The sequence below is a fragment of the Silurus aristotelis genome (genome assembly GCF_946808225.1).
Source record: "Silurus aristotelis genome assembly, chromosome: 8".
NCBI classification, from domain to species: domain Eukaryota; kingdom Metazoa; phylum Chordata; class Actinopteri; order Siluriformes; family Siluridae; genus Silurus; species Silurus aristotelis.
Genome location: NC_139581.1, coordinates 25,773,745 through 25,801,704, shown reverse-complemented (window position 1 = coordinate 25,801,704; position 27,960 = coordinate 25,773,745). Strand labels below are relative to the sequence as shown.

The 27,960-nt window shown below is 37.2% G+C and overlaps 1 protein-coding gene across 1 annotated transcript; it reads left to right on the top strand.

The window, feature by feature from the left end:
* The first annotated feature begins 46 nt into the window (after positions 1 to 46).
* sars2 (seryl-tRNA synthetase 2, mitochondrial) lies at positions 47 to 26,277 on the top strand. The gene is made up of 16 exons (XM_083548910.1): positions 47 to 352; positions 465 to 560; positions 1,653 to 1,682; positions 2,052 to 2,192; positions 4,824 to 4,878; positions 5,148 to 5,211; positions 7,987 to 8,092; positions 13,392 to 13,439; positions 13,932 to 14,040; positions 14,240 to 14,285; positions 14,413 to 14,500; positions 15,556 to 15,668; positions 22,003 to 22,096; positions 23,922 to 24,014; positions 25,129 to 25,194; positions 25,456 to 26,277. The coding sequence occupies exons 1-16, from the start codon at positions 83 to 85 to the stop codon at positions 25,597 to 25,599; spliced, it is 1,563 nt and encodes a 520-aa protein (XP_083405036.1). The 5' UTR covers positions 47 to 82; the 3' UTR covers positions 25,600 to 26,277.
* The last annotated feature ends 1,683 nt before the right edge of the window (positions 26,278 to 27,960 follow it).

Sequence of the window (27,960 nt, the reverse complement as noted above, 5' to 3'; positions counted from 1 at the left end):
ACCTCCACACTCCATCCCAGTAGGTGGCGGAATATGCACCATAAAATATTAGCGAAGAAGTTGAAGAAGAAGAAACAGAAACATGGCGTCCTCCATTAGAACGGTCATTCGATTTCGCTCGATAGTTTTCACATCAGCTGTAAAACATGCATGTAAAACACTCGGGCGGATTTTCAGCTCGTGTTCCTCTGGCCATATCCAAACCAGGAGCAGCCTTTACGAGCATATTAAGGAGGGCTACAGTGATAAACCCAAGCTGGATATGCTGCGAATATGTGAACACACCGACCAAGTCATTTCTGAGGTGGTGAACAGGAAAGGAGATTTAGTGGCAGCTGATGTACGATCTATTGTAAGGACCAGTTAAATCTCATTTGCTTTACATTTTGCAATAACCCCGGATGAGTATTTGTTGTTTTTTTAATAAGTTAAATCAACCTATCAAGTTTTCTGTTTTCTGCTAGATATGTGCGTGGAAACAGCTTCAGGAGGTTCAGAAAGAGATCAGCGAGTTGGAAAAACATAAGAAAACGATCAGTGACAAAGTCCGGACTCTTGTGGTAAATTTTTAGTTTTTAGCTATTATTTATTTTAAACCAACAGGATCGTGCAGTGTCAACATTCAGTTCCTGTGCTAAACATATTAATAGATTTTTACTTAACCTTTGCTGAAATGGATAGTGCTATAGTGCAGAGAAACAGAACAACTGGTGAAGGAGATCTGAATTATATTTAGGTTACACAGGCGGCATAGAATTAGTGTTTGTTAGCAGCATGTTCGCTGCTGTTGGTAGCTTGTTAATCGCCAAAGCGACATGTGGATAGACCTAAACATGATAGGTGCAGTCAGTCATAAAGAGGAAAAAAACAAAATCACAGAAAGGATCTCATAATTATGACTTGGTATCTGATAATTATGAGATTAAGTGGGGGCAGTCTGTGGCAGCGAAACATTTTAGCGCATAACACCGGATCTGACGTTACTGTATGCGTCGCTCGGGAGCGCCTCATTGCGCAACCATGGAGATGTAGCAGATATCACATGATTTAGATTGGTGACTGTATATTAGTTAAATTAGCTACTGAATATTTCCTAATATATGTTACACATTTTGACTGTCCATTTGATGAGTTTGTTTTATCAAGTGTCAGAATGTGTAACATTAGTATTCAATGTTAAAATATAATAATAATAATAATAATAATAATAATAATAATAATAATAATAGTTAATGCCCCGTATCTGTTAACTGACACAAGGTTTATCATAACTAAATTAATTAGCAGGAGGGGCAGGTCAGCGAGGAAATGTCCAGTAGCTAATTAAACTAATATACAGTCATCAAGCTAAACCATATGATATCTGCTACATCTCTATAGTTGCGCAATGAGGCGCTTTCGAGCAATGAATTCAGTTCAGGATCTCATAATTATGAGATAGTAAGTCATAATTATGAGATCCTTTCTGTGATTTATTTATTTTTTTCTCTTTGTGAATGCAATGCGCTTCCGTAGTTTTCACATTTCTTTAAAGTTAAGAATGCTTTCGCACTGCTCTGGTTCTAAACGTTCAATATGCAATAAAGGTGACATTCAAATCAATTCCTGGCTCATATTCTACATGTGGGATTTCATGAAAATCTTTGTTACAGGAGCAGCATGACAAAAAAGTCCTGTCTAATGTAAGTTGTTCTTGATACCATTTGCATTATTCATTGTAATGTGATATCTGACTGTTCAGACAGAGTTTGATATTATTTTATTTCAATATAATTAAATCGCTAATATGGGTAGTTTTCTTGAAAGAAATGTGAACTGATGGGTAGTTAATCTGTCATTTTTGAGCAGCATGTGCAATTTAAGGCTATAATTTTGATGTAGTGAAAAATCCATTTGTAACCATTTTTGTAAAATTACTTGGTTTTCAGTTTAAACACATGCTTTTGGGATTGGATAAGAGAATAATATTTTTGTTAGTGGCTTTAATGATTAGGGAGAGTGAGTAAGAAATGTTTGTTTGTTTTACTGAATCTGTATTTTTTCCCTCCCAGCTTACGGCATACAAGTCTTTGAGAGATGAAGGCCGAAAACTCAGACTGCGGTTGAGTCAGCTGTACTCACAACAGAGTGACTTGGAGGAGGAATATTATAATGGAGCTCTGAGGCTTCCCAACAGGACACATCCAGATGTGGTAAGGGTTCGGCCCTTCTAGTCACCAAAATACTTTTTGTATGAAAATGAATGCACGAATCTGCTTATGACAACGTATTTGCATTAAATGACATTGTAGTTGATTATCAATATACATATATCAGTAATGTTAACAGGGCCTGCTTGAAAATGTCTATAAGTCACCCTTGGCTTTTAGGACTGTCTTGAAACAAGACTAGAAATGCAAACTACATGGGTTTACTTGGTTCATCTCTGCAGTTCTAAGATTTCCATTTGCTGATTACAGCTGATGCAAGATTACATTTGTTGTTTTAATTTATAAAAATAAAAAAAAGGTGTCTAACTTATTTTAGATAACATGCCACATCACATTCAGTTCAATGTCAAGTTGGCCAGACCAAAAATATAAGTGTAGTCAACTTTAACACATTTCATTTTGTTCCTAAAACATTTTAAATTGTTTTTCATTTGTTTTCCAGATCTCTTAACAGGTAGAAAAAATGCTCACATAATCAATCTTAGTTTCTTTTCTTCAAAAAGCTGCCATTTAACAGATATGCAGACTTTTTATACTTAATACAGAATCTGGATGTCTTATCTATACACATACATTTACCATAAATATTGCATTTACAAATTATGCTTTGAAACTACATTGACAATACATGTTCTTTTGGAAAAAGACATGCATGTAACATTAACATTCTTAACTTATTAATAAAGAATTACATAACATTTTAAAATTTTGAGTTCATGGGAATGGTTTTATTGCTCAATTTTGCATTGGCCAAATTGCATAGTTGCACAAAACTTTTTCCTATAAAAGGCAAAATTCAAACTTGGATGAGGTCTGTGGGCCGAAAGTGAATGTTGCATAATACCAAATAATGAAAACAGTTTTCTTTTAAAAGTTAAAATAAGTTGAATAATTATGAGAAAGTTGCTAGTTAAAATAAGTTTCATAATTATGAGATCCTTTCTGTGATTTTTTTTTCTCTCTCTGTGAATGCAATGCGCTTCTGTAGTTTTCACCTTTCTTCAAAGTTAAGAATGCTTTTTTTACTGCTCTGGTTCAAAACCTTCAATATGCAATAAAGATGACCTTCAAATCAATTCCTGGCTCATATTCTACATGTGGGATTTCATGGAAATCTTTAATTGTTACAGGATCAGCATAACAAAAAGACCTCTCTAATGTAAATTGTTAGTAATCTGTATAATAAAAAATTTATTTAATGTAGAACTTGTACCTATTTCTGTCCTTCATAACCAGAATTCCAAATTTAGGAATCCAAAATTAGTACTGAATATAACAACAATTTACAGTGTTTTTTTTGTTTAGATTTTTTTTTTTTAAAGCTGACATTCCTTTAATATATATTCAAGCAGTGAATAATATAATACTTACTTATTATATTATTATAAAAATAATTATCTTATGAAAGGATTATTTTGAAAGTATTATTGTTAAAAGTATTATTAGTTCTCCCCTGTCCACTTTTCAAGAACTCTATACATCCAGTGTCACTCTGGATCCGTCACATACAAGCCATATTCTCTTTAAACTTTTGCTGTGTGGGCGAGGCTACAAAGCACCGAACTAAAGACCTGCACGAGATTGATTTTCCAGTCCCACTCAAGCAAAACATGTTATTTTCTCTCACTGCCACCCACTAAAGCCTGCAGGTAAAATGTATTTAGTAGTTTTATTTTCAATGCACTGTCTAATTCTAACCACTAACTGTTTTTTTTATTTTTTTATTTTTTTATAAAAGTATAATTTTTAAGTTTTACTCGCTTTCCATTAGAATATGAATAAAAAGAAATGTAAAATAAAAAAATAAACAAATGTTTTATTTGAGTTTGACGTTGTGTAAATGATGAACATGAACAAGGAACTTTTCAGAACATAGAACATCAACTAAAACGATATATTATAAAAAAAACAAAAACAGATTTATAAGCCAAGGTTTTGTTGTTATTTGTTCCTTTCTTTAATAATAAGTAATATCTGTAGCATGCAGCGACTTATATGTCTTGCGCTTCAGACATGTTGCCTGTGTGGTTTGCCTCTGTGTCTACTGTGCATGAACCATGCGAGAGTTCGATTCCGACTTTGTGCCTGCAAATTGTTTTATATTTTTTTACATTTTCGATTGTTGCTGTTGTGCAGTAGATACATAACAGTTTATTTGCTTTTATTCATTTTTTCTTTTATATTTTTAAGAACATTTTGCAGAAGTCATCAAATCTCTACACTGAACACCAAAAAAGCTTTCCCCCCCCCTGCAATCTACCTCATGAACACTTAAATACTTAATAGCTTTTTATTTATTTATTTCTATAAAAATATGCAATACCACTTTTTAATTGAATGTAATTTTTATTACATTTATCTTGTATTTAAAAAAATAATAAATAAAAATAAAAAAAAGGAGGGGGGCAACTGGAAGCTTCTGTTACCAAAACAAATTCCTAGTAAGTGCAAACATACTTTGGCAATAAAGCTCTTTCTGATTCTGATAGTTATATAAAGTTTTCATGTAGTTATTAATGTTGCTTGGATGTAACATCATATAATAGTATAATTTTTTATATTTCAATAATATATTTATATCAAAATGTGAGAATTTATATTTTCTTTTTTCAGCCCATTGGAGATGAGAGTCAGGCGAAGGTAGTTGAAATGCTCGGACAAAAACCTGGTTAGTAATCATACCATTTATTACAACGGGAGAATTTATCTGCTTATTTTACCTATTGTAATACTTTGACACAATTTCTATAGGCAAATTTGAGCATTCTATCATATAATTAGAGTATATTGCATTTTATTGACAACCCTGCCTGCTTTTTATTTCTTACTTGTGGATTTGTGCTTATATTAGAGAAGATTCTATCTTACACTTTTATTTATCCATGCATATGCACAGTTACCAATACATCTTATTATATTGCATTGTATCTACCACAGAGTTTGAATTCAAAGCAAAAGGCCACCTTGAAATTGGAGAAAACCTGGACATCATAAGACAACGGTAATCTCATTTCTTTGTAATTGTTAATTCAAACTAGAGTGCCAAGTCACTTGACCTGGGTTGGGGGCAGCAGTGGGCAGGGATGGTCTTAGGAAACCCCAATTTGCATCTTACCCTTTCAATCAAAGTTTGATTTGTATTATTTTTAGCCAAAGAGTAAAATTACCCAGAAAATACCACCATGATTTCTGTTTTGATTGGGTGGGCAGCCTAGAACCAATGAACATTGATCAGCCTCTAACAGGCCTACCTACAGCCCGCCCAAGGAGCACGGAATAGATTTTCACCCATCGCATCACACTACTTTCAGTTTGACTCACTTGCAAGCTTTAGCTCCATATGGTTTTTTATTTATTTATTTATTTTTTTTACATTTTGTCAACTTTTCTTAGTTTATAATTGTTGTGCAGTAGCTAACAAATGCTTGATTAAACGATATGAAATCTTTATAAAACTTTATTCAACTGCAATGTGTGATGTATGGATTTTTTAAATGCCAAAAGTAAATAAAAAATGAATAAGTACATAAGTATAAGTTTGTCCCTGATGAGCGAGCCAGTGGCGACTATGGTAAGGAACTCCCCGAGATTGCATAAGGAAGAAACCTTGAGAGGAACCAGACTCAAGAGGGAACCCATCCTCATCTGGGTTGCACTGAATGTCCATTTATTGCAGATATACAATGTTGCAGGGTACACTGATGATGATCAGAAGCGAACGGTAGTCCTGAGTCAGTGTAGCAGTCTGTTGACATTAACTACAGTCCAAATCCATCCTCAAAGCTCCCGTTCTTACTTTCTCAGTCCTCAAGAAGTGCCCCCAAAGCATATTTCAGCCCCACTTCAGGCGGTTAGCGATTTTAATAATGACGCTCCGTCCAAGCCAATTTTAGCTAATTACTCAAAGCATGCTTTCAGTAATGTTCTGGCCCATGCACTGTAGAATCTTGGATGAGAACCTCCTGGCCTCGGCCAGAACAATGAAGATGGGTCGTGTATCGGTCTTCCAGTAAGTGACAGAATGTGACAGGTGTCATATTTTCACATAATGAGTTAATAAACTTTCCTTATTTGGGTCTGTGGGAGTCAGAATTCTTGGTAATTTGGTGTCTCTCTCTCTGTTAAAATAAACCTACCATAACATTTCTAGGCTGTTAATTTCTTTGTAAGGGGATAAACTCACAAAATCAGTAGCAAAACATTAAAAGAATGTTGATGAGTATTAAAAAACTTTAAAAGTATTAATTTAAGGTACATATACAACAGAGAGAAATTGTACAATTAAATTTTTTATTTTATTAAAAATTTAAAAGAAAAAAAAACTGGTGGTATATTAAAGACTACTGTGGACAGCTGACTGGTAGGATTTTGGATATTCTTCATATGATAAAGTTTTAATAGATTTTTTTATGATATCTTTTATAGTCATTGTCTACCTTTTATAAAGCCATTTTTTTCTAAAAGTGTGCCCTTTCTTTTCTTTTAGGTCAAATTCTTACATTTATTCAGTCAATTAGAATAATACAATTTGGCTTTTACCCAGCAAATTAAATCAATCAAAATTCTTCAAAGAAAGGATAAAAAAATGTAATCTTTGTAATGTCGAGGAAACAGAAGCTGTATCTGAATTGATATTTAGATGTAATTACACACTGTGTAATGTAGCTTAGACATGCTTTAAGTGAAATTAAAACCGCAGTAGGTGACAGCGAGTCACTGTTACTAAGTCATTGTGATTTAACCAAATCATTTAAATGGGTGATTAATTCTGGAATTAAAAATCATTGTGTTGCTCAGAGACACAACACACTACTGTTGTTTGTTTGGAATTATTTTTGTTGGTGTCTAAAACGCATTTCTCCAAATGATAACTTCTTGTTTATTGAACTAGTAAATAAAATTAATATCACATTTGGAATAATACTGATTTTTGGAAAAGAAAATGGCCTGTCATATTAACTATATGAAATTATTTTAATGTACACATTTTCTGTCCCTATATTTTGTGACCATTTTAAATGCATTGTAATAGACTAAAATCTGATTTCGTAGACGATTTTATTGTACACCCCTGGATAGCAAAGGTTATTTGAGGGCATACTTCATGGCTCTTCAAAAAAAAATTATTGGCATGTCAAACATAGACGCACTTGTTTAATTTTAAAGCTAGCCATAATTAATCACAACTGGACTGGGACATGCTACTGGTGGGAAGTATTGCCTTCGCCCAAAGAAACCACAAAACAATGTTTTAAATAACTTCAACGATCACACTACAAACAGCAATTTCCTAGCCACCTCACAAAAGTGGAGAAACTAATATTCCCCCAGTTACACCGAGCCTGCCATTGAGTGAGTGAGTGAGTGAGTGAAACAGAAAAGAAAATACCACTGATTGATGGCCAACAAAGAAAAAAGAATACAGATACAATACAAAAAATAGTTGTTCTCTTTTCTGTCAATTAATCTCTATAATAGCTAAAACTAAAGGTGGGAGAAACACTTTACATTTATACTATTTATATATTATATTATTATATTTATGTTTTAAATTTTTTATTTTTTATTTATTTATTTATTTATTTATTTATTTATTTATTTATTTATTTATTTATTTATTTATTTATTTTAAAGAAGTGTACCACAGTCTTATAACATAGAAATTACTTGGATCCGCATATATTCAAGTGTGAACACAGTAAATTGTAAAAGGGATTTATTATTTTCCTCTTTTACTGTTTTTTTTTATGTTTGTTTTATTTTTTCTCTCTTTCAGACGTCTTGCTCATGTGTCAGGTCACAGGTCATACTTTCTCAGGGGAGCAGGTGCCCAGCTCCAGATTGCATTACAGAACTTCGCTCTGGACATCCTTCAGAAAAGGGTCAGTGCATCCTATGGTATAATCTGTGAAAGCTTGTTGAGAAATACTGGCATGCAATAGTTACAAAATGTAGGAGAAAATGCCAAAAATAAAAGTGTGGAAAAACTATGTACACCTTTACTGTTTCAAAGGAATTCAGAGGCTAGTAGCTGCCAGGTGCTGTTAATTAAATGTTCTTGATTAAATGATCATCAATGATTGTTACCACCATTTTAGCAATATGCTGTTCTGGAGCATTCAGTTGTATGTTAATACCATGCCAGGAGGAAAGACATGGCAATGAGATGCAGTTGTTGCTTCCATCGATTCCATCTGTGAAGGGTTATAAACAATTTAACATCTATCATCGTACGATGATTTTTACATTAAACTTGTAGGTGTCTGTTATGAATGCACAGGTAGTTCTGGTCCTTGTAATCCCCATTTGCAACATTTATGTCATCTGCTGGTGTTGGTCCACTGTGTTTTATCAAGTCCAAGGTCAGCACAGCCGATCACCTCAGTTATGCCAAATTGAGGCAGTAATTAAAGCAAAAGGAGCCCCTACCAAGTATTGAGTACATATACAGTAAATAAACATACTTTCCAGAAGGCCAACAATTTACTAAAAATGTTTTGATTGGTCTTCTGAAGTATTCTACAAACCCGATTCCAAAAAAGTTGACACTGTACAAAATTGTGAATAAAAAAGGAATGTACAAATGTACAAATCTCATAACCTTATATTTTATTCACAATAGAATATAGATAACATATCAAATTGTTAAAAGTTCGACATTTTGAAATGTCATGCCAAATATGGGCTCATTTTGGATTTCATGAGAGCTACACATTCCAAATAAAGTTGGGACAGGTAACAATAAGAGGCCGGAAAAGTTAAATGTACATATAGGGAACAGCTGGAGGACCAATTTGCAACTTATTAGGTCAATTGGCAACATGATTGGGTATAAAAAAAACCTCTCAGAGTGGCAGTGTTTCTCAGAAGTCAAGATAGGCAGAGGACCACTAATTCCCCCAATGCAAAATAGTGGAGCAATATCAGGAAGGAGTTTCTCAGAGAACATTTTTTTTTTTCCCTTAAAATGATAAATTGTCTCAGTTTAAACATTTGATATGTCATCTTTGTTGTAGTCTGAATACAATATTGAAATTTTGAACTTCCACATCATTGCATTCTGTTTTTATTCACAATTTGTAGTGTCCAAACTTTTTTGGAATTGGGTTTGTCATTTTTTTACATTGAATTGGTGGTTTTTTGTTAATTGTGAGCCAAAATAATCAAAATGAAAATCAATAAACACTTGAAATATATCAGTCTGTGTGTGATAAATCTATATAATATACAAGTTTCACTTTTTCTTTTGAATTACTAATTACTAATATAAACTTTAATGTTTTAGATCATCAAACTAATTTAAATATTAGTAAAAGATAACACAAGTGAACACAACATGCAGTTTTTAAATGAAGGTTTTTATTATTGGTCGAAAACAAAATCCATAACTACAAGGGGCAAACAATTTTTTACTATATATATATATATATATATATATATATATATATATATATATATATATATATATATATATATATATATATAGATATATAGATATATAACTATAGATATAACACAAATCACTCCTGCTATCACTCTTCTCCACCCTGCTTCCACTCTTTTCTTCACTTCTCTAACACACTCTCCATTACTTTGCACTGTTTGACCCCAGGTACCTGAACTCTTCCACCTTCTTCACCTCTTCTCCCTGCAACTGCACCACTCCACTGCCCTTCCTCTCATTCACTCACATGTACTCTGTCTTACTCCTACTGACTTTCATTCCCCTTCTTTCCAGCGTGTACCTCCAGCTCTCCAGGCTCTTCTCAACCTGCTCACTACTTTCACCACAAATCACAATATCATCCCCAAACATCATAGTCCATGGAGACTCCTTTCTGACCTTGTTCGTCAACCTGTCCATCACCACTGCAAGTAGGAAAGGGCTTAGAGCCGATCCTTGATGCAGTCCAACCTCTTCCTTGAATCAGTCTGTCGTTCCTACTGCACACTTCACTGCTGTCACGCTGTGCTCATACATATCCTGCACCACCCTTACATACTTCTCTGACACACCTGACTTCCTCATACAATACCACAGCTCCTCTCTCGGCACCCTGTCGTACGCTTCCTCTACTGCACCTTGGTGTCTTGAATATGTCTTTATGACAAATGATGGGTGATGCATTGGGGTTTAGAAAATAAGATTGTGGTAACTGGATAGGGAGTGACTTCATCAAACTGCCACTTTTAACAAAGCCTGGTATAAATTTTTTTTTTTCTTTTTCAAAATACTTTTGCTCTGCATATACACTCGCCGGCCACTTTATTAGGTACACCTTACTAGTACCGGGTTGGACCCCCTTTTACCTTCAGAACTGCCTTAATCCTTCGTGGCATAGATTCAACAAGGTACTGGAAACATTCCTCAGAGATTTTGGTCCATATTGACATGATAGCATCACGCAGTTGCTGCAGATTTGTCGGCTGCACATCCATGATGCGAATCTCCCGTTCCACCACATCCCAAAGGTGCTCTATTGGATTGAGATCTGGTGACTGTGGAGGCCATTTGAGTACAGTAAACTCATTGTCATGTTCAAGAAACCAGTCTGAGATGATTCCCGCTTTATGACATGGCGCGTTATCCTGCTGGAAGTAGCCATCAGAAGATGGGTACACTGTGGTCATAAAGGGATGGACATGGTCAGCAACAATACTCAGGTAGGCTGTGGTGTTGACACTATGCTTAATTGGTACTAATGGGCCCAAAGTGTGCCAAGAAAATATCCCCCACACCATTACTACACCACCACCAGCCTGAACGGTTGTTACAAGGCAAGATGGATCCATGTTTTCATGTTGTTGACGCCAAATTCTGACCTTACCATCCGAATGTCGCAGCAGAAATCGAGACTCATCAGACCAGGCAACGTTTTTCCAATTTTCTATTGTCCAATTTTGGTGAGCCTGTGCAAATTGTAGCCTGAGTTTCCTGTTCTTAGCTGTCAGGTGTGACGCCTCAAGGTTCAACGTGTTGTGCGTTCAGAGATGCTCTTCTGCATACCCCGGTTGTAACGAGTGGTTATTTGAGTTACTGTTGCCTTTCTATCAGCTCGAACCAGTCTGGCCATTCTCCTCTGACCTCTGGCATCAACAAGGCATTTGTGCCCACAGAACTGCCGCTCACTGGATTTTTTCTCTTTTTCGGACCGTTCTCTGTAAACCCTAGAGATGGTTGTGCGTGAAAATCCCAGTATATCAGCAGTTTCTGAAATACTCAGACCAGCCCGTCTGACACCAACAACCATGCCACGTTTAAAGTCACTTAAATCACCTTTCTTCCCCATTCTGACTCTCGGTTTGAACTGCAGCAGATCGTCTTGACCATGTCTACATGCCTAAATGCATTGAGTTGCTGCCATGTGATTGGCTGATTAGAAATTTGCGTTAACAGCAGTTGGACAGGTGTACCTAATAAAGTGGCTGGTGAGTGTATAATGTATATTTAACCAGTTGTTCTATTAATGGGAATCATGTATTCAGTTGTGCCCAAAATATATACATTCAGTGAGGAAAATAAGTATTTGAACACCCTGCTATTTTGCAAGTTCTCCCACTTAGAAATCATGGAGGGGTCTGAAATTGTCATCGTAGGTGCATGTCCACTGTGAGAGACATAATCTAAAAAAAAAATCCAGAAAACACAATATATGATTTTTAAACTATTTATTTGTATGATTCAGCTGCAAATAAGTATTTGAACACCTGTCTATCAGCTAGAATTCTGACCCTCAAAGACCTGTTAGTCTGCCTTTAAAATGTCCACCTCCACTACATTTATTATCCTAAATTAGATGCACCTGTTTGAGGTCGTTAGCTGCATGAAGACACCTGTCCACCCCATACAATCAGTAAGAATCCAACTACTAACATGGCCAAGACCAAAGAGCTGTCCAAAGACACTAGAGACAAAATTGTACACCTCCACAAGGCTGGAAAGGGCTACGGGGAAATTGCCAAGCAACTTGGTGAAAAAAGGTCCACTGTTGGAGCAATCATTAGAAAATGGAAGAAGCTAAACATTACTGTCAATCTCCCTCGGACTGGGGCTCCATGCAAGATCTTACCTCGTGGGGTCTCAATGATCCTAAGGAAGGTGATAAATCAGCCCAGAACTACACGGGAGGAGCTGGTCAATGAACTAAAGAGCTGGGACCACTGTTTCCATGGTTACTGTTGGTAATACACTAAGACGTCATGGTTTGAAATCATGCATGGCACGGAAGGTTCCCCTGCTTAAACCAGCACATGTCCAGGCACGTCTTAAGTTTGCCAATGACCATTTGGATGATCCAGAGGAGTCATGGGAGAAAGTCATGTGGTCAGATGAGACCAAAATAGAACTTTTGGGTCATAATTCCACTAAACGTGTTTGGAGGAAGAAGAATGATGAGTACCATCCCAAGAACACCATCCCTACTGTGAATCATGGGGGTGGTAGCATCATGCTTTGGGGGTGTTTTTCTGCACATGGGACAGGGCGACTGCACTGTATTAAGGAGAGGATGACCGGGGCCATGTATTGCGAGATTTTGCAATACATTGCAACAACCTCCTTCCCTCAGTTAGAGCATTGAAGATGGGTCGAGGCTGGGTCTTCCAACATGACAATGACCCGAAGCACACAGCCAGGATAACCAAGTAGTGGCTCTGTAAAAAGCATATCAAGGTTCTGGCATGGCCTAGCCAGTCTCCAGACCTAAACCCAATAGAGAATCTTTGGAGGGAGCTCAAACTCCGTGTTTCTCAGCGACAGGCCAGAAACCTGACTGAGCTAGAGAAGATCTGTGTGGAGGAGTGGGCCAAAATCCCTCCTGCAGTGTGTGCAAACCTGGTGAAAAACTACAGGAAACGTTTGACCTCTGTAATTGCAAACAAAGGCTACTGTACCAAATATTAACATTGACTTTCTCAGGTGTTCAAATACTTATTTGCAGCTGTATCATACAAATAAATAGTTAAAAAAAAATCATACATTGTGATTACTGGATTTTTTTTTTTGGATTATGTCTCTCACAATGGACATGCACCTACGATGACAATTTCAGACCCCTCCATGATTTCTAAGTGGGAGAACTTGCAAAATAGCAGGGTGTTCAAATACTTATTTTCCTCACTGTATGTACACTTTTTGGACATTTGCATGAGAAAGTTTAAAAGTATTTGTGTAACTTTCAGGGTTTTATACCAATGGTTGTTCCTGACATGCTGAAAGGAGCTGTGTTTGTAAGTTTAATTTCATTTCTTGAATGATTTAAAATTTCTATTTAATAAAATTTTTTGCTTAATTCAGTTTTTTAACTGCATGTAATCTTTGAAATATTCAAATGGTATTGTTTCATGTCTAAACAAATCACAAAGTAGAGCCTTAAATTAATAAAATCAGATGGGATCTCTTTCCTTAAAAACTTATTACAACTTTTTCTTAAATTTGAACCTGTACTATTTACTTTGAAGAACAAGCTGAGTGCAAGATAACGATTTAATTGTGTATTTGTGTATTGTGTACGATTCAATTTTGTATAGGTACTCCATTATTTAGCATAGCAAATGTTAGTTTAAGACAAGTATAAACACTTTGAGCTGCAGATCAAAGGTGGAAAATGAAGACCACATAGATGTTGAGTTACATATGCAGTGTAGGATTATAAAAGGATTATAAAAATGCAAGGTTCGTAAAATAGCTATTGTGCATTTTTGCTGAATCTGTTTTCTCAGGAGGGTTGTGGGATGCAGCCTTATGCTCACCGCTCGCAGGTTTACTCTCTGGACCCAAGCCGCTTTCCCAACCTTAATCTTGCTGGGACAGGTGAAGTTGGAATTTCAGGTAAGAAGCTGCAACACAGTTTCTTTATAAATATTGCATGGATGCAATTCATTTTTACTCTGTGCCCTCTGTAAATTTATGACAAAAATAAGAAAATGTTTTTAATAAACTTGATGTTTTAAAACAAATTTAACCAGAAATTAGATAATGGATTATAAAAAAACACAGTAATTTATTTTTGTTTGATGTACTTTTTAAGGTTATTTTATGGACCATGCTGTGAATTTTAAAGACCTGCCAGTAAGGTAAGATTTTTTATGACCTGATATTCACAACAAGGTGCTCTGCTATAAAAAGATGTTGAAAAAATTTGTTGACGGATTCATATTTAGTTACCATAGTTTTCTGTGCATGCGTTGTTTTATTTTGCAGGACGGTGTGCTGTAGCACATGTTACCGAGCAGAAACTGATACGGGTAGAGAAGCCTGGGGCCTCTACAGGGTTCATCACTTTAACAAGGTAATGTAGGGTTAAGTCAAAGCAGTTATATTTTAAATTGGATTTAATAAAATCATTGAAAACATAAATCAGAGGTGAATGTACATTTCATTATTTTGATGAACTTTAATAGTTTAACTTGTACACCTGCTCTTTTATAGTTATTAAATATTTTATTTATGTGGCTCTATCACAATGCATAAAATTATGTGGAAACAGTTTAAGACCTTCAGCATATGGTCATATTAAAAATCAGAAAGGGAAAATAAAACCTCACTGACCAACGGTTGTTGATACCAGGTGGGCTTGAATTTTACACACAGCAATCTGTAGAAGATATTCTAAATGGTGCAAAAGTATCTTATGTGCAGAGGTTCTGCAGGCTGAAACACATTGTTGCTACAGATCAGAGGGAAATTACCAGACTAGTTTGAGTTGTCAGGAAGTTTTAAACTCAAACTTTTTTCCCTATTCAACTATTCAGTTTGAGTGAAGCTGTGTCCATGATAAACTCAGATTCCAGTACTTGGATGACATGGGAACCCAGTTTCGTCTTCTGCTGTTGTAGCCCATTCACCACATTTTGTTGTTTTGCGGATGCTGCAGTTCTTTCCTGATCACTATGTTGTAAATTGTGATTGGGGTACTATACTCTTTCTGGCATCTGGAAACAACCTGACTATTTTCCTCTGACCTCTCTGGATAGCAAGATGTTTCCTGGCACAGAATTGTATTATGTTCCACAATATGCTCTGTGAAGTGTTGCATGTGAAAATCCCAGGAGATTCTGAAATGCTTAAACTTGCCTATTAGGTACCAAGAACCATGCCACGATTAGGATGAACTGATCACATTTTCCCCAATTTGTGTTTTTGATGTGACTATTAACTGATTAACTGAGCAAGATTTAAGCACTAGATTGCTGCCACCTTTATTGAATATTTGGATAATGCATAAATAGGCAGGTGTATATATCTTTCTGTTAAAATGGATGGTTAGTGAACGTTATTGGTTTCATTTAGCATGTTGTTAAGTCTGTCAACACTAAGAAAACAGTCGAAAATTTTATATTTCAGGTGGAGATGTTTGGTGTAACAGCAGATGAAACTGGCCAGGAGAGTTCCCAGTTGTTGGATGAGTTTGTGTTGTTGCAGAAGGAGATTTTCTCTTCACTCAAGCTCCATTTCAGGTTTTCATATAATTTAGTATGAATAGTCAAACATTAAATTAATATTGCAACAAATACTTTTATTCAATTGCTGTAATTTCTGTCATAAAAAAATGCAAGATGGTTTATATATTTCTGACTTTTTTGTTTCTTATATTTAGAAAGAAATATTGAAAGCATGAAATCTTAATTTAAGTGATTTAAGATTAGTTTTTTGAGAAGCATCCCCTAAATTAAAATGTTACTTTCACTATATTGCAATAACTGTGGAAGCCATAAACTAAAAAATAATATAAATTTATTTTAGTAATTCGATAGAAAAAGTGAAACTCGTATATTATATAGATTCATGACACACAGACTGATATATATATAATTTTGATGATTATGGCCACCAATTCTTTCTCGAAAAATTTGAATACTTTAGAAAATAGAATACTTCATAAGACCAATCAAAAAAAAAAAAAAAAAAGTGAATTGTTAGCCTTCTGGGAAGCATGTTCATTTACTTTATATGTACTCAATACTTGTAAGAGGCTCCTTTTGCTTTAATTACTGCCTTGCATGGCATGGAGGTGATCAATCTGTGGCACTGCTGAGGTGGTATGGTATTTTCATCTGAAAAGACGACTTTGGCCCAATGAGCATTAGTCCAGTCCTTTTTGTCTTTTGCCCAGGTAAGACAACTCTGACGTTGTCTCTGGTTTAGAAGTGGCTTGACAATGCGTTATGCGTCAGTTGTAGCCCAAGGATACGTCTGTGTGTGGTGGCTCTTGAAGCACTGACTCCAGCTGCAGTCCACTCTTTGTGAATCTCCCCAAATTCTTAAATGTGCTTCATTTCAACTTTTTCTACTACATTCTTTCCTAACATTCAACTTTCCATTAATGTGCTTGAATACAGCACTCTGTGAACAGCCAGCTTTTTTTAGCGATGTTTTTTTGTGTCTTACCCTCCATGTGCAGGGTGTCAATGATTGTTTCGGGACAACTGTTAAGTCAGCAGTCTTACCCAATGATTGTGCAGCCTGAACCAGACTGAGACACCATTTCAAGGTTAAGGAAACCTTTGCAGGTGTTTGGATTTTATTAGCTGATTAGAGTGCGACACCACAAGGTTCCCTGGTGGTCTAATGGTTAGGATGCGGCGCTCTCACCGCTGCGGCCCGGGTTCGATCCCCGGTCAGGGAACCAACCACAGCCATTAGGGTTGCACAAGCCTTAGTGCCGGTCTCAAGCCCGGATAAATGGGGAGGGTTGCGTTAGGAAGGGCATCCAGCGTAAAAACATGTGCCAAATTAAACATGCGGATGATCCGCTGTGGCGACCCCTAATGGGAGAAGCCGAAAGAAAGTTTTAGAGTGTGACGCCACGGGTCTCCAATATTTAACTTTTTCACAATATTCAAATGTTCTGAGTGAATTTTTTGTTTTTATTAGCTGTAAGCCATAATCATCAAAATAAACACTAAAATATCAGTCTGTCTGTGATAAATCTATATAATATACAAGTTTCACTTTTTGTATTGAAGTACTAAAATAAATAAACTTTTTAATGATATTCTAATTTATTGAGATTCACCTGTGTGTGTGTGTGTGTGTGTGTGTGTGTGTGTGTGTGTGTGTGTGTGTGTGTGTGTGTGTGTGTGTGTGTGTGTGTGTGTGTGTGTGTGTGTGTGTGTGTGTGTGTAGTTTTGACATGTACACTTAGGATGTACTCACTATTGTTGCCAGCTATTTTGAGCTATATATTGAGTTATACATGCATACACACAATATATTTTAACCATTTTAGTATATCTTCTCAAGGGACTTCTTCATTCAGATGCTCCTGTTAGAGGTCAGATGCAGTTCAGTGCAGATTCCCTTGTATCACAAATCACGCCTGCCACTCTTCTCCACCCTGCCTGCACTCTTTTCCTCACTTCTCTAACACTCTCTATTATTTTGGAATGTTGAACCCAGATACCTGAACTCCTCTACCTTCTCCACCTCTTCTCCCTGCAACCACACCACCCCACTGCCCTCCCTCTTATTCACACACATATGTACTCTGTCTTACTCCTACTGACTTTTATTCCCCTTCTCTTCAGTGCGTACCTCCACCGCATCAGGCTCTTCTCAATCTGCTCCCTACTTTTACCACAAATCACAATATCATCTGTACACATCATAGTCCACAGAGACTTCTCTCTGACCTCATCCATCAACCTGCAAACAGTAAAGGGCTCAGGGCCAATCCTTGATGCAGTCCCACCTCCACCTTGAACCAGTATGTCGTTCCTATTGCCCACTTAACTGCTGTCACACTGTCCTTATACATGTCCTGCACCACCCTCACGTTCTTCTCTGACACACCTGACTTCCTCATACAATACCACAACTCCTCTCTCCAACATGTCATATTTTTTCTCTAAATCCACAAAACACACAATGTAACTCCTACTGATCTTCTCTATACTTCATCAACATTTTTAAAGAAAATCTTGAAGGCATCTTAAAGGCATCTTTAGTGCTTTTCCTGAGCATGAAACAATACTGTTGCTCACAGATGGTAACCTCTTCCCTTAGCCTGGCTTCCACTACTCTTTTCCATAACTTCATGGTGTGACTAATCAACTTTATTCTCCTGTAGTTACTGCAGGTCTGCAAATCTCCCTTATTTTTAAAGATCAGTACCAGCACACTCCTTCATTCCTCAGGCATCCTCTCACCTTCCAGAATTTTGTTAAACAATCGAGTTAAAAACTGCCACTGCCATCTCTCCTAAACATCTCCATGCTCTTAATAACTGCTCTCACTTCATCCTTATTAATCCTATCCATTACCTGCTTTACATCATCCAACCTTCTCTCTCTCTCTCTCTCTCTCTCTCTCTCTCTCTCTCTCTCTCTCTCTCTCTCTCTCTCTCTCTCATTTTCCTCGTTCATCAGCTGCTCAAAATACTCCCTCCCTTTATTAATCCGGCCCGCCAAACGTGACCAAATTCTATTAAAATAGGTACGAGTAAACCTTACTCAATTTACCTTTCCCCTGTAATGCCCACGTTTCCCCTAAAGATGACGCACTTCAGCTCAATTGACGTTGTTCACGTGCAATACTTTCTTCTTTTCTTAAGAGAGCTTAATCTGATACTCTATATAAACTGTTTATTTATGACCAATTAAACAATTCTGAAATTGTCATCTTCACTGCTCAACAGTTGAAGCAGTTTTTGTCCTGTCTATACCATGCTACCAGAACACCTTTTCCATAAAGTAACTAAGGCATTTAAAAAATAAAACATTATTTTGCAGAAAACACACTGATCAAAATTAGAAAACAACAATGACTGTATCATGGAAAAAGATTACAACAAAATTTGCTAAAGGTTACAACAGTCAGCAATTAGTAGGAAGTGTACAGGTTTCTGCTCTGAATGACTTCAGCACATCTGCGGCCACAGGACAGCACTAGTCTCTCACACTGCTCTGGTGTGATTTTGGTCCACTCTTCTTCCAGTCTCCTCCACAGTTCGGTGACTGTAGTGGGTTTCTTGGCCATAACTTTGTCACCAAGGATTTTCCAGAGGTTCTCTATTGGGTTGAGATCAGGGTCAGCATGACTTTGGGCAGGCCATGTCATTATTTCAATGTTTTCAGTTTCAAGGAACTGCTTTACCCGTTTTGCTGTGTGACATGAAGCGTTGTCCTGCATGAACACTGCGGGCTGATTGGGTGATGAACGCAGGGAAGGAACCATATGTTGTTGAAGAAGGTTCTGATAAACATTTGCATTCACTCTGTGGCATGTATAAGAGGCCCAAATCCTGCTGCAGAAAACATGCCCCAAACCATGACACTTCCTCCTCCACTTTTCACTGACTTCTTTACACACTTTGGGTTCAGTCTTTCTCCAGTTTGTCGCCGAACATAATGTTTCCCATCAGACCCAAATATATTGAACTTGCTTTATTCACTGAAGTGAACTTTGGACCAGTTTTCCTCTGTCCACACAACATGCTTGGTCTACCCTTTTGATTCTTTCTGCTAATGAGAGGTTTGGTCACTGCAGAGTCGGCTTTCAGTCCAAATGCTCTTAAACATCGAGACACTGTACGATGAGACAGATCCTTACCCTGTTCAGTGCTAAACTGGTGAGCAATTTCAGCTGCAGTGTGGAAACGATTGCCCATTAAGATCCTCCGCAGTATCCTGTCCTCTCTTGTTTTTGTCTTCCATGGACGACCAGCCTTCTTGGCGGACTTGAATGAGTTTGTGATGTTGTAAAGATTCAATATTCTGAAATCACAGATTTGGAACGACCAACTTGTCTTGCTATTGCTGATAGGGTCATCTCTTTGGCCTTCATCTGGACAACCTGCTGCCGGAGGCTTTCAGTCACTTTAGAACGGCCCACCATCTTGCAGAGTCAGTGAAACTGGAAGTTAGGCTGCCAGTTAAATAGGGGTTGACAGATAATCAAGGAAATTAGCACCAGGTACCAGATTAACACCAATAACTGGGGGTATCTGAAAGTGTTCTCTAATTTTGATCAGTGTGTTTTCTGCAAAAGAATGTTTTTTTTGGAAATGCCTTAGTTATTTTGTGGAAAAGGTGTTCTGGTAGCATGGTATAGACACGACAAAAACTCCTTCAACTGTTGAGCAGTGAAGATGACATTATTTCAGAATTGTTCAATTGTTTATAAATTGTTCTCTAATTTTGATCGCCTGTGTGTGTGTGTGTGTGTGTGTGTGTGTGTGTGTGTGTGTGTGTGTGTGTGTGTGTGTGTGTGTGTGTGTGTGTGTGTGTGTGTGTGTATGTGTATATATATATATATATATATATGTATGTATGTATGTATGTATATGTATGACATATGTCATACACCTGTCTATCAGCTAGAATTCTGACCCTCAAAGACCTGTTAGTCTGTCTTTAAAATGTCCACCGCCACTACATTTATTATCCTAAATTAGATGCACCTGTTTGAGGTCGTTAGCTGCATAAAGACACCTGTGCACCCCATACAATCAGTAAGAATCCAACTACGAACATGGCCAAGACCAAAGAGCTGTCCAAAGACACTAGAGACAAAATTGTACACCTCCACAAGGCTGGAAAGGGCTACGGGGAAATTGCCAAGCAACTTGGTGAAAAAAGGTCCACTGTTGGAGCAATCATTAGAAAATGGAAGAAGCTAAACATGACTGTCAATCTCCCTCGGACTGGGGCTTCATGCAAGAACTCACCTCGTGGGGTCTCAATGATCCTAAGGAAAGTAAGAAATCAGCCCAGAACTACCCTAGAGGAGCTGGTCAATGACCTGAAAAGAGCTGTCACCACCGTTTCCAAGGTTACTGTTGGTAATACACTAAGACGTCACGGTTTGAAATCATGCATGGCACGGAAGGTTCCCCTGCTTAAACCAGCACATGTCCAGGCACGTCTTAAGTTTGCCAATGACCATTTGGATGATCCAGAGGAGTCATGGGAGAAAGTCATGTGGTCAGATGAGACCAAAATAGAACTTTTGAGTCATAATTCCACTAAACGTGTTTGGAGGAAGAAGAATGATGAGTACCATCCCAAGAACACCATCCCTACTGTGAAGCATGGGGGTGGTAGCATCATGCTTTGGGGGTGTTTTTCTGCACATGGGACAGGGCGACTGCACTGTATTAAGGAGAGGATGACCGGGGCCATGTATTGCAAGATTTTGGGAAACAACCTTCTTCCCTCAGTTAGAGCATTGAAGACGGGTCGAGGCTGGGTCTTCCAACATGACAATGACCCAAAGCACACAGCCAGGATAACCAAGTAGTGGCTCTGTAAGAAGCATATCAAGGTTCTGGCATGGCCTAGCCAGTCTCCAGACCTAAACCCAATAGAGAATCTTTGGAGGGAGCACAAACTCCGTGTTTCTCAGCGACAGGCCAGAAACCTGACTGATCCAGAGAAGATCTGTGTGGAGGAGTGGGCCAAAATCCCTCCTGCAGTGTGTGCAAACCTGGTGAAAAACTACAGGAAACGTTTGACCTCTGTAATTGCAAACAAAGGCTCCTGTACCAAATATTAACATTGACTTTCTCAGGTGTTCAAATACTTATTTGCAGCTGTATGATACAAATAAATAGTAAAAAAAAATCATACATTGTGATTTCTGGATTTTTTTTTTTAGATTATGTCTCACAGTGGACATGCACCTACGATGACAATTTCAGACCCCTCCATGATTTCTAAGTGGGAGAACTTGCAAAATAGCAGGGTGTTCAAATACTTATTTTCCTCACTGTGTATACAATGTGAATGAATGATGGATACTACCTGATGTCCTTAAATAAAGCTGCTTTTTTTTTTTCTTTTTCAATCAAAGGGTTTTGGACATGCCCACTCAGGAGTTGGGGCCATCAGCATTCAGGAAGTATGACATTGAAGCATGGATGCCAGGCCGTGGAAAATATGGTGAGGTAAGTGGTGTTGTGCTAGTTACTAAGAAATAGTAACTAGTTACAGTTACTAGCTACTTCATTCAAAAAGTAACTCAATTACTTTGTTGATTATTTACACCAAAAACTAATGCGTTACTGTTAAAAGTAACTTTTTAGTTACTTTTTTAAAGAACGTTCTTTAATGTTCCCATTAATGCCCTTTTATGCGTTATGGTACGCTATACAAACACAAAACTGACTTAAACACTAAGTAATTTTTAAACACTATTTTATTAAAGTCAGACCAGCACAAACTGAATATATAACAAGGATTTCTGAAATAAATAACAAAACATGCTGAATAATGTATTCAGAATCGAAAACTAAAGTGGCTTCTGCTGTTGTGTTGAGCCTTAAAAATTTTCCTTTCACAGCTTAAGTATGAAAACTATCAACAATGTAGAACAGAACACCAGGTTAGCTTCTAGCTTCGAGGCATGGAGTTTCTGGAGGAGCTTGACAGATTGGAGTTGCTGTTTATCGCAGTAGATACGAGCTTCGAACCAGAAAGCTTACATTTGACTAAAATGTTTTGGTCTTTATGCTCAACTAAAGTGAAATGGTAGGTAGGTAGTTTCTTTCGGCTTCTCCCGTTAAGGGTCGCCACAGCGGATCCTCCGCACGTTTGATTTGGCATATGTTTTACGCTGGATGCCCTTCCTAACGCAACCCTCCCCAATTTATCCGGGCTTGGGACCGGCACTGAGAGTGGCTGGGGATGGTTCCCTGACCGGGAATCGAACCCGGGTCGCAGCGGTGAGAGCGCTGCATCTTAACCACTAGACCACCAGGGGACCTATGCTCAACTAAAGTGAAATAATGAGCATATTTCCACTTTAAGAAACTCGTTTTGCTCTCGCCTCGACTCGCCATTACTGCCGCACAGACCTGAATAAACGGAGACACGCACTCTGCGTCAATGCGACAATGCGTCTCTGCTGTAAACAGGTTGACTGTAGAGCCTAAATTAATTTCGGAGCACCGTATGGTGCTCCGTTACCGCACCATACGGTAACGGAGTTACTTTATTTAAAAAGTAATGTGTTACACTATTAGTTACTGTCAAAAGTAACTGCGTTACAGTAACACGTTATTGCCCAACACTGGGTAAGTACAAAAGTGACAGTTCTGAAAGATGTTTCATATCTGGATTAATTAACTCTCTCTCGCAAATTTGTCAAAAGTCTCAGTGCACTGCCTGGTGGGTAGTTAGCATGGTAGCTTGCTCGACACATTTTGAAATGTCTCTCAACATTGCGTTCCACAAATGAGACACAGTGATAAAAAAAAAGAACTCTTCCTCCCATGCACTGTGAAAATTTCTGCCATGTTTTTGGGGGTAATTCATCTCCTCACCTACACTGCGCCTGCTAGCTCCAACCATTGCGTAGAGACAAGCTAGATCTAACTTAATATGAATTTTTTTTTTTTTTTTTTTTTTTTTTTTCATTTTCAAATTCACACCAATGCAAGTGTGATTTAAAAAAGAATAGCAACAAAAAAAAATAGCTGCAGCTCACTGGTAAATGGTGTTATGGTGAGCTATTTTTAGAAAAGGCCCACGGGCCACTCATGTGGTCCTTGCGAGCGACCTGGTGCTCGCAGGCAACCAGTCATGTTGGTGACCCCTGCATTAGAACATAGCCATAAATACAAGATGTTTACATGTCTACTGCTGATATTTTGATCAGACCAAATAATAAACCCTGGACAGCACTCTAAGGAATATATAAATGTCATATTTTGTCTTAGAACTTTTACAGATTATGTATTATTTACAATTTTTTTCTTAAACCTTCATTAGATCTCCAGTGCATCTAACTGCACTGACTACCAGAGCCGGCGACTGAATATTCTATATGAGAGAAGTGATGGCAGTTCTAAGTATGCACACACAGTAAGTGAATCTATTTGTTGTCTTCACTAAAGGATACAACTAAAAGCAAAGTGTAATCCATATTATGTGGTGTCACTGCATAGCAAAAATGTGTACACAACATTTATAAAGTGCAGTTATCAAGATATACACTCACCTCTCCCAAAGTGCTAGAGTGGCCATTCATTTGTATTTTATATTCAGCAAATAAATTTGGGTTTGAGTCAACTTTAAACCAATGCATTGTATGCTTGAACCCATCAATTTTTTAATGCTCAAAAATATTGGAACAGATTTTGTGCAAGCATTAGGCTTAGCGAATAGAACTATTTTGATGTCCTGAAAAAGAAAGGATCCACGTTTATATTAACAACCAGACTTTGAATAGCTGTGAAGAAATAACGGTAACACAAGCAACAGCCACTGACCCATCAATCATCAACAACTTTAATAAGGCAGGGTTGAAGGTATTATATGCACCATTCAAAGAAGACTTAAAGAGCAGAAACATCAAGGCTGAACAGTATCACTAGATACAAGCCACCAATCAGCAGTAAAAATTTGATGTTTGAATTCAGATAGAAATACAAAGATGGGCCAAACGTTGTCGAAACCAAGATTAACCTCTACCAAAGTGACTGACAGGCCAGAAATGTGGGAAAATTAAGGACATGATCCAAGACATCTAAGCTAAAGACAAGCATGGTGGCATTGACTTGTGTGCACTATTACAGAGAAATGCATAAAATACAATTGGATTCAGTCTAACTGGGTGATGTCAGTGGATCAGTGCTGACTTGATGCAATTATTGCAAACAATCAATCTGAAACCCATTATTCAGTGTTGTTTACTTTTAATACTATCATTTCCTATACTTTTGCTCAGCTTAAAAATTGGTGATCTGCCACCAAACATTGCATGTTTAACACACCCAGATATATATGGTCTATTGTATAGATATAATCTATAATTTCATATTCATCCATTGATCTCAAACACACATTTGTAGTGTGAAGCAAAAACAATAGAATTGGTTTTGCCAGCCCAATACTTTTGGAGGGGACTGATGAACTTGATAGATGAGTCACAGAGTATCCTAGGAATTATAACCATCTATAATATGTTTCATTTTAGGTGAATGCTACAGCGTGTGCGATCCCACGCACTATTATTGCACTTTTGGAAACACATCAAACAAAAGTGAGGTTACTTTTGCTTTGTTGCACAGACATTTTTAGTGACAATAGTATAGATTTACTTTTTTGGGGAGAATAATTGTGATTACTTCCAGACATTATTTTTATTGTGAATAGTATATCAGTCATTTATTAATTTAACAGAATATAATCTGTCTCAAATTTTTAAATAAGTAAATTTCAAACAAAAATTTTAGTTTAACTGGTTATGGTTACCTGTAAACATTTTTTTAAACTATTCTTTATTTCATGTTTTCTGTATTAGGAAGGAACTGTACTTGTTCCAGATGTTTTGCAGTCTTACCTTGGAATAGAAGTGATTGAAAAGCCTTCATACACTCCCCTGAAATACATCGGACCTAATCAGCCCAATCGTACACCTCATGAAATTTCTACAACCTCCAAATAACATTGATTTTACAGTAATCTTCAAATTAACAGGTTTTCTATATTTATGAAAAGCTAAAATCCAGGGAGTAACAAGTTTCATATTTTATTTTTTTTTGGTTTTTTTTTCAAAGCATATTTTCAGCTTAACCTGATTTCTGTCAACTGTGCAAAGCTCTGCTTGCACCATGCATATTTATGATTCAGTTACAGTGCTGTTGGTCTCCAATTTCTGCTTTTAAATTTCCACTGCCAAGGCTTTTAGAGCTTTTTAAATGTGTTTATAGAAATATTGTTGCAAGTTAAGTCTGGTTATTAATAGTGACACCTATTGTTGTGGCCTAGGCTTGTGTGATATTGAAAAATGGGCATTCCATCGTTTTTGAGTTTAAGGAGTAGGTGAGGCCCTAATAAAATTATTAACTATGCTGTCAGGAACTGAAAAACATAAAACTTAAATATAACAACACATAACACTTATGTAGCAAACATATTTCTATCAGCTCACTGTAAAGCAGGACAGCATCACCCAAAAAGCAAAAGAAAAAATTTAATTTACCTTCTAATCACCTTAACATCATTTAAAATATTCTATTTTGTGGGGTTTATTTTTTATATTTTTTTGCTGTTTTGACCATTATTGTCTGAAATGTTTTGATGCCACCTTTAATAAATGTAATAAACTGATGTTGAACATGTACTTTGGTAACATTGCACAAACATATGTTATATGTCGTATTTTTTCGGACTATAAGCCGCTACTTTTTTCCCACGTTTTGAACCCTGCGGCTTAAACAACGAAGTGGCTAATATATGGATTTTTCCTGGGTTTTTCCCGGTTTCACAAACTTCAAGCCAAAAAACTGACATTAGACCAATAAAATTTCCGAACGGAAACTAAAAAACGCACCTCACCCGTGTTCTGAGCTGCACGGCTTCGGGAGAAAAACTTCAACCTGTGGCGCACGACGATGACAAAAGATAAACTCCCGAGAGAAATACAGTGGTACCTTGACCTATGAGTTTAATTCGTTCCGTGGACGAGCTCGTATCTCAATTTGCTCCCACATCAAATCAGTTTTCCATATTAAAAATACTTAAAATGGCATTAATCTGTTCCAACCATCAAAATTACACCCTGTTTTTATGTTTCATGTTATAAAATTGGAAAATACATTTCTAAATAACAAATCTTGTATAAAAACATAATAGAAAGAGTATGTAAAGATATAAGGTTTTATTCCGTTCATTTTCCTTGGAGATGAGACGACTTGAGCTAACGAAAATGCCGTGTGTGTGTGTGTGTGTGTGTGTGTGTGTGTGTGTGTGTGTGTGTGTGTGTGTGTGTGTGTGTGTGTGTGTGTGTGTGTGTGTGTGTGTGTGTAGGGGGGGTAGGGGGGGTAGAGGCGAGAGGCGGAGGGAAAACTCGTTTTTTACTATCACTCCTGTACACTATGTATCCCTAAAATTTTTAATTTTTACTTTTTCTTCTTTGCTTATCTTAATTTTCGTCACAATCTCCGCTTTCTGGCTTCGCTTCGCCATCTAGCAGCGGCGTCTCGAGCTCGTACCTCAATTTTTTGCTCACGTAACAAAGCAGAAAATCGATCGAGTCACCGCTCGTACCACGGAAAACTCGTACATTAATGCACTTGTAGGTCAAGGTACCACTGTAGTTGTGAAAGGAAGGAGGAAGACGGTGAACAATGACTTACTTGGTTGGCTACTGTTTAGATACAAGCCGTTGTAACGCGTTGAGTTTGGGTGAAGGGAGAGCTCACTAAAACTCCAGTTGCAACAGAAATCATATAAGCACAGACAGGTTTCCAAAACTCGTGCTTTTTTTTTTTTTTTTTTTCTTGGCAACGGCGTTATGGGTTAGTCAAAGAAACTTAGAAATGAGCATCAGAAAAAAATAAGGACATAATCCTCAGTCTCCACACACGCAGTAATACCGGAAGTATGCAGTGCATGCTATTCCCAAAATACCTCTATGCTCCTAATAGAAGCGCAACATATTTCATCCGTTACACCGTGTGTAACGTGTCTTTCGTTAAAGCCTGTGTAAAGTACATTAGTGTAGACTAGTGCGGCTTATAGACAGGTGCGGCTTATTTATGTTAAAAATATAAATATTTGTCAAATTCAGTGGGTGCGGCTTATATAATGGTGCTTTATAGTTCGGAAATTACGGTATATGGATAATATTGTTATATTGCACAAGTCTATTGTATATTGCAATTACATTGCTATAATTTAAAGCTGGAATATTTATTTTTGAATGGACAGAATCGGAAATTTAACCTATTCCAAATGTAGCTAATTCTGTCTGCTAGAGCAGGCCCAGATAGAAAACTGTGCTGGATCTGGCTGAGTTTCAGCA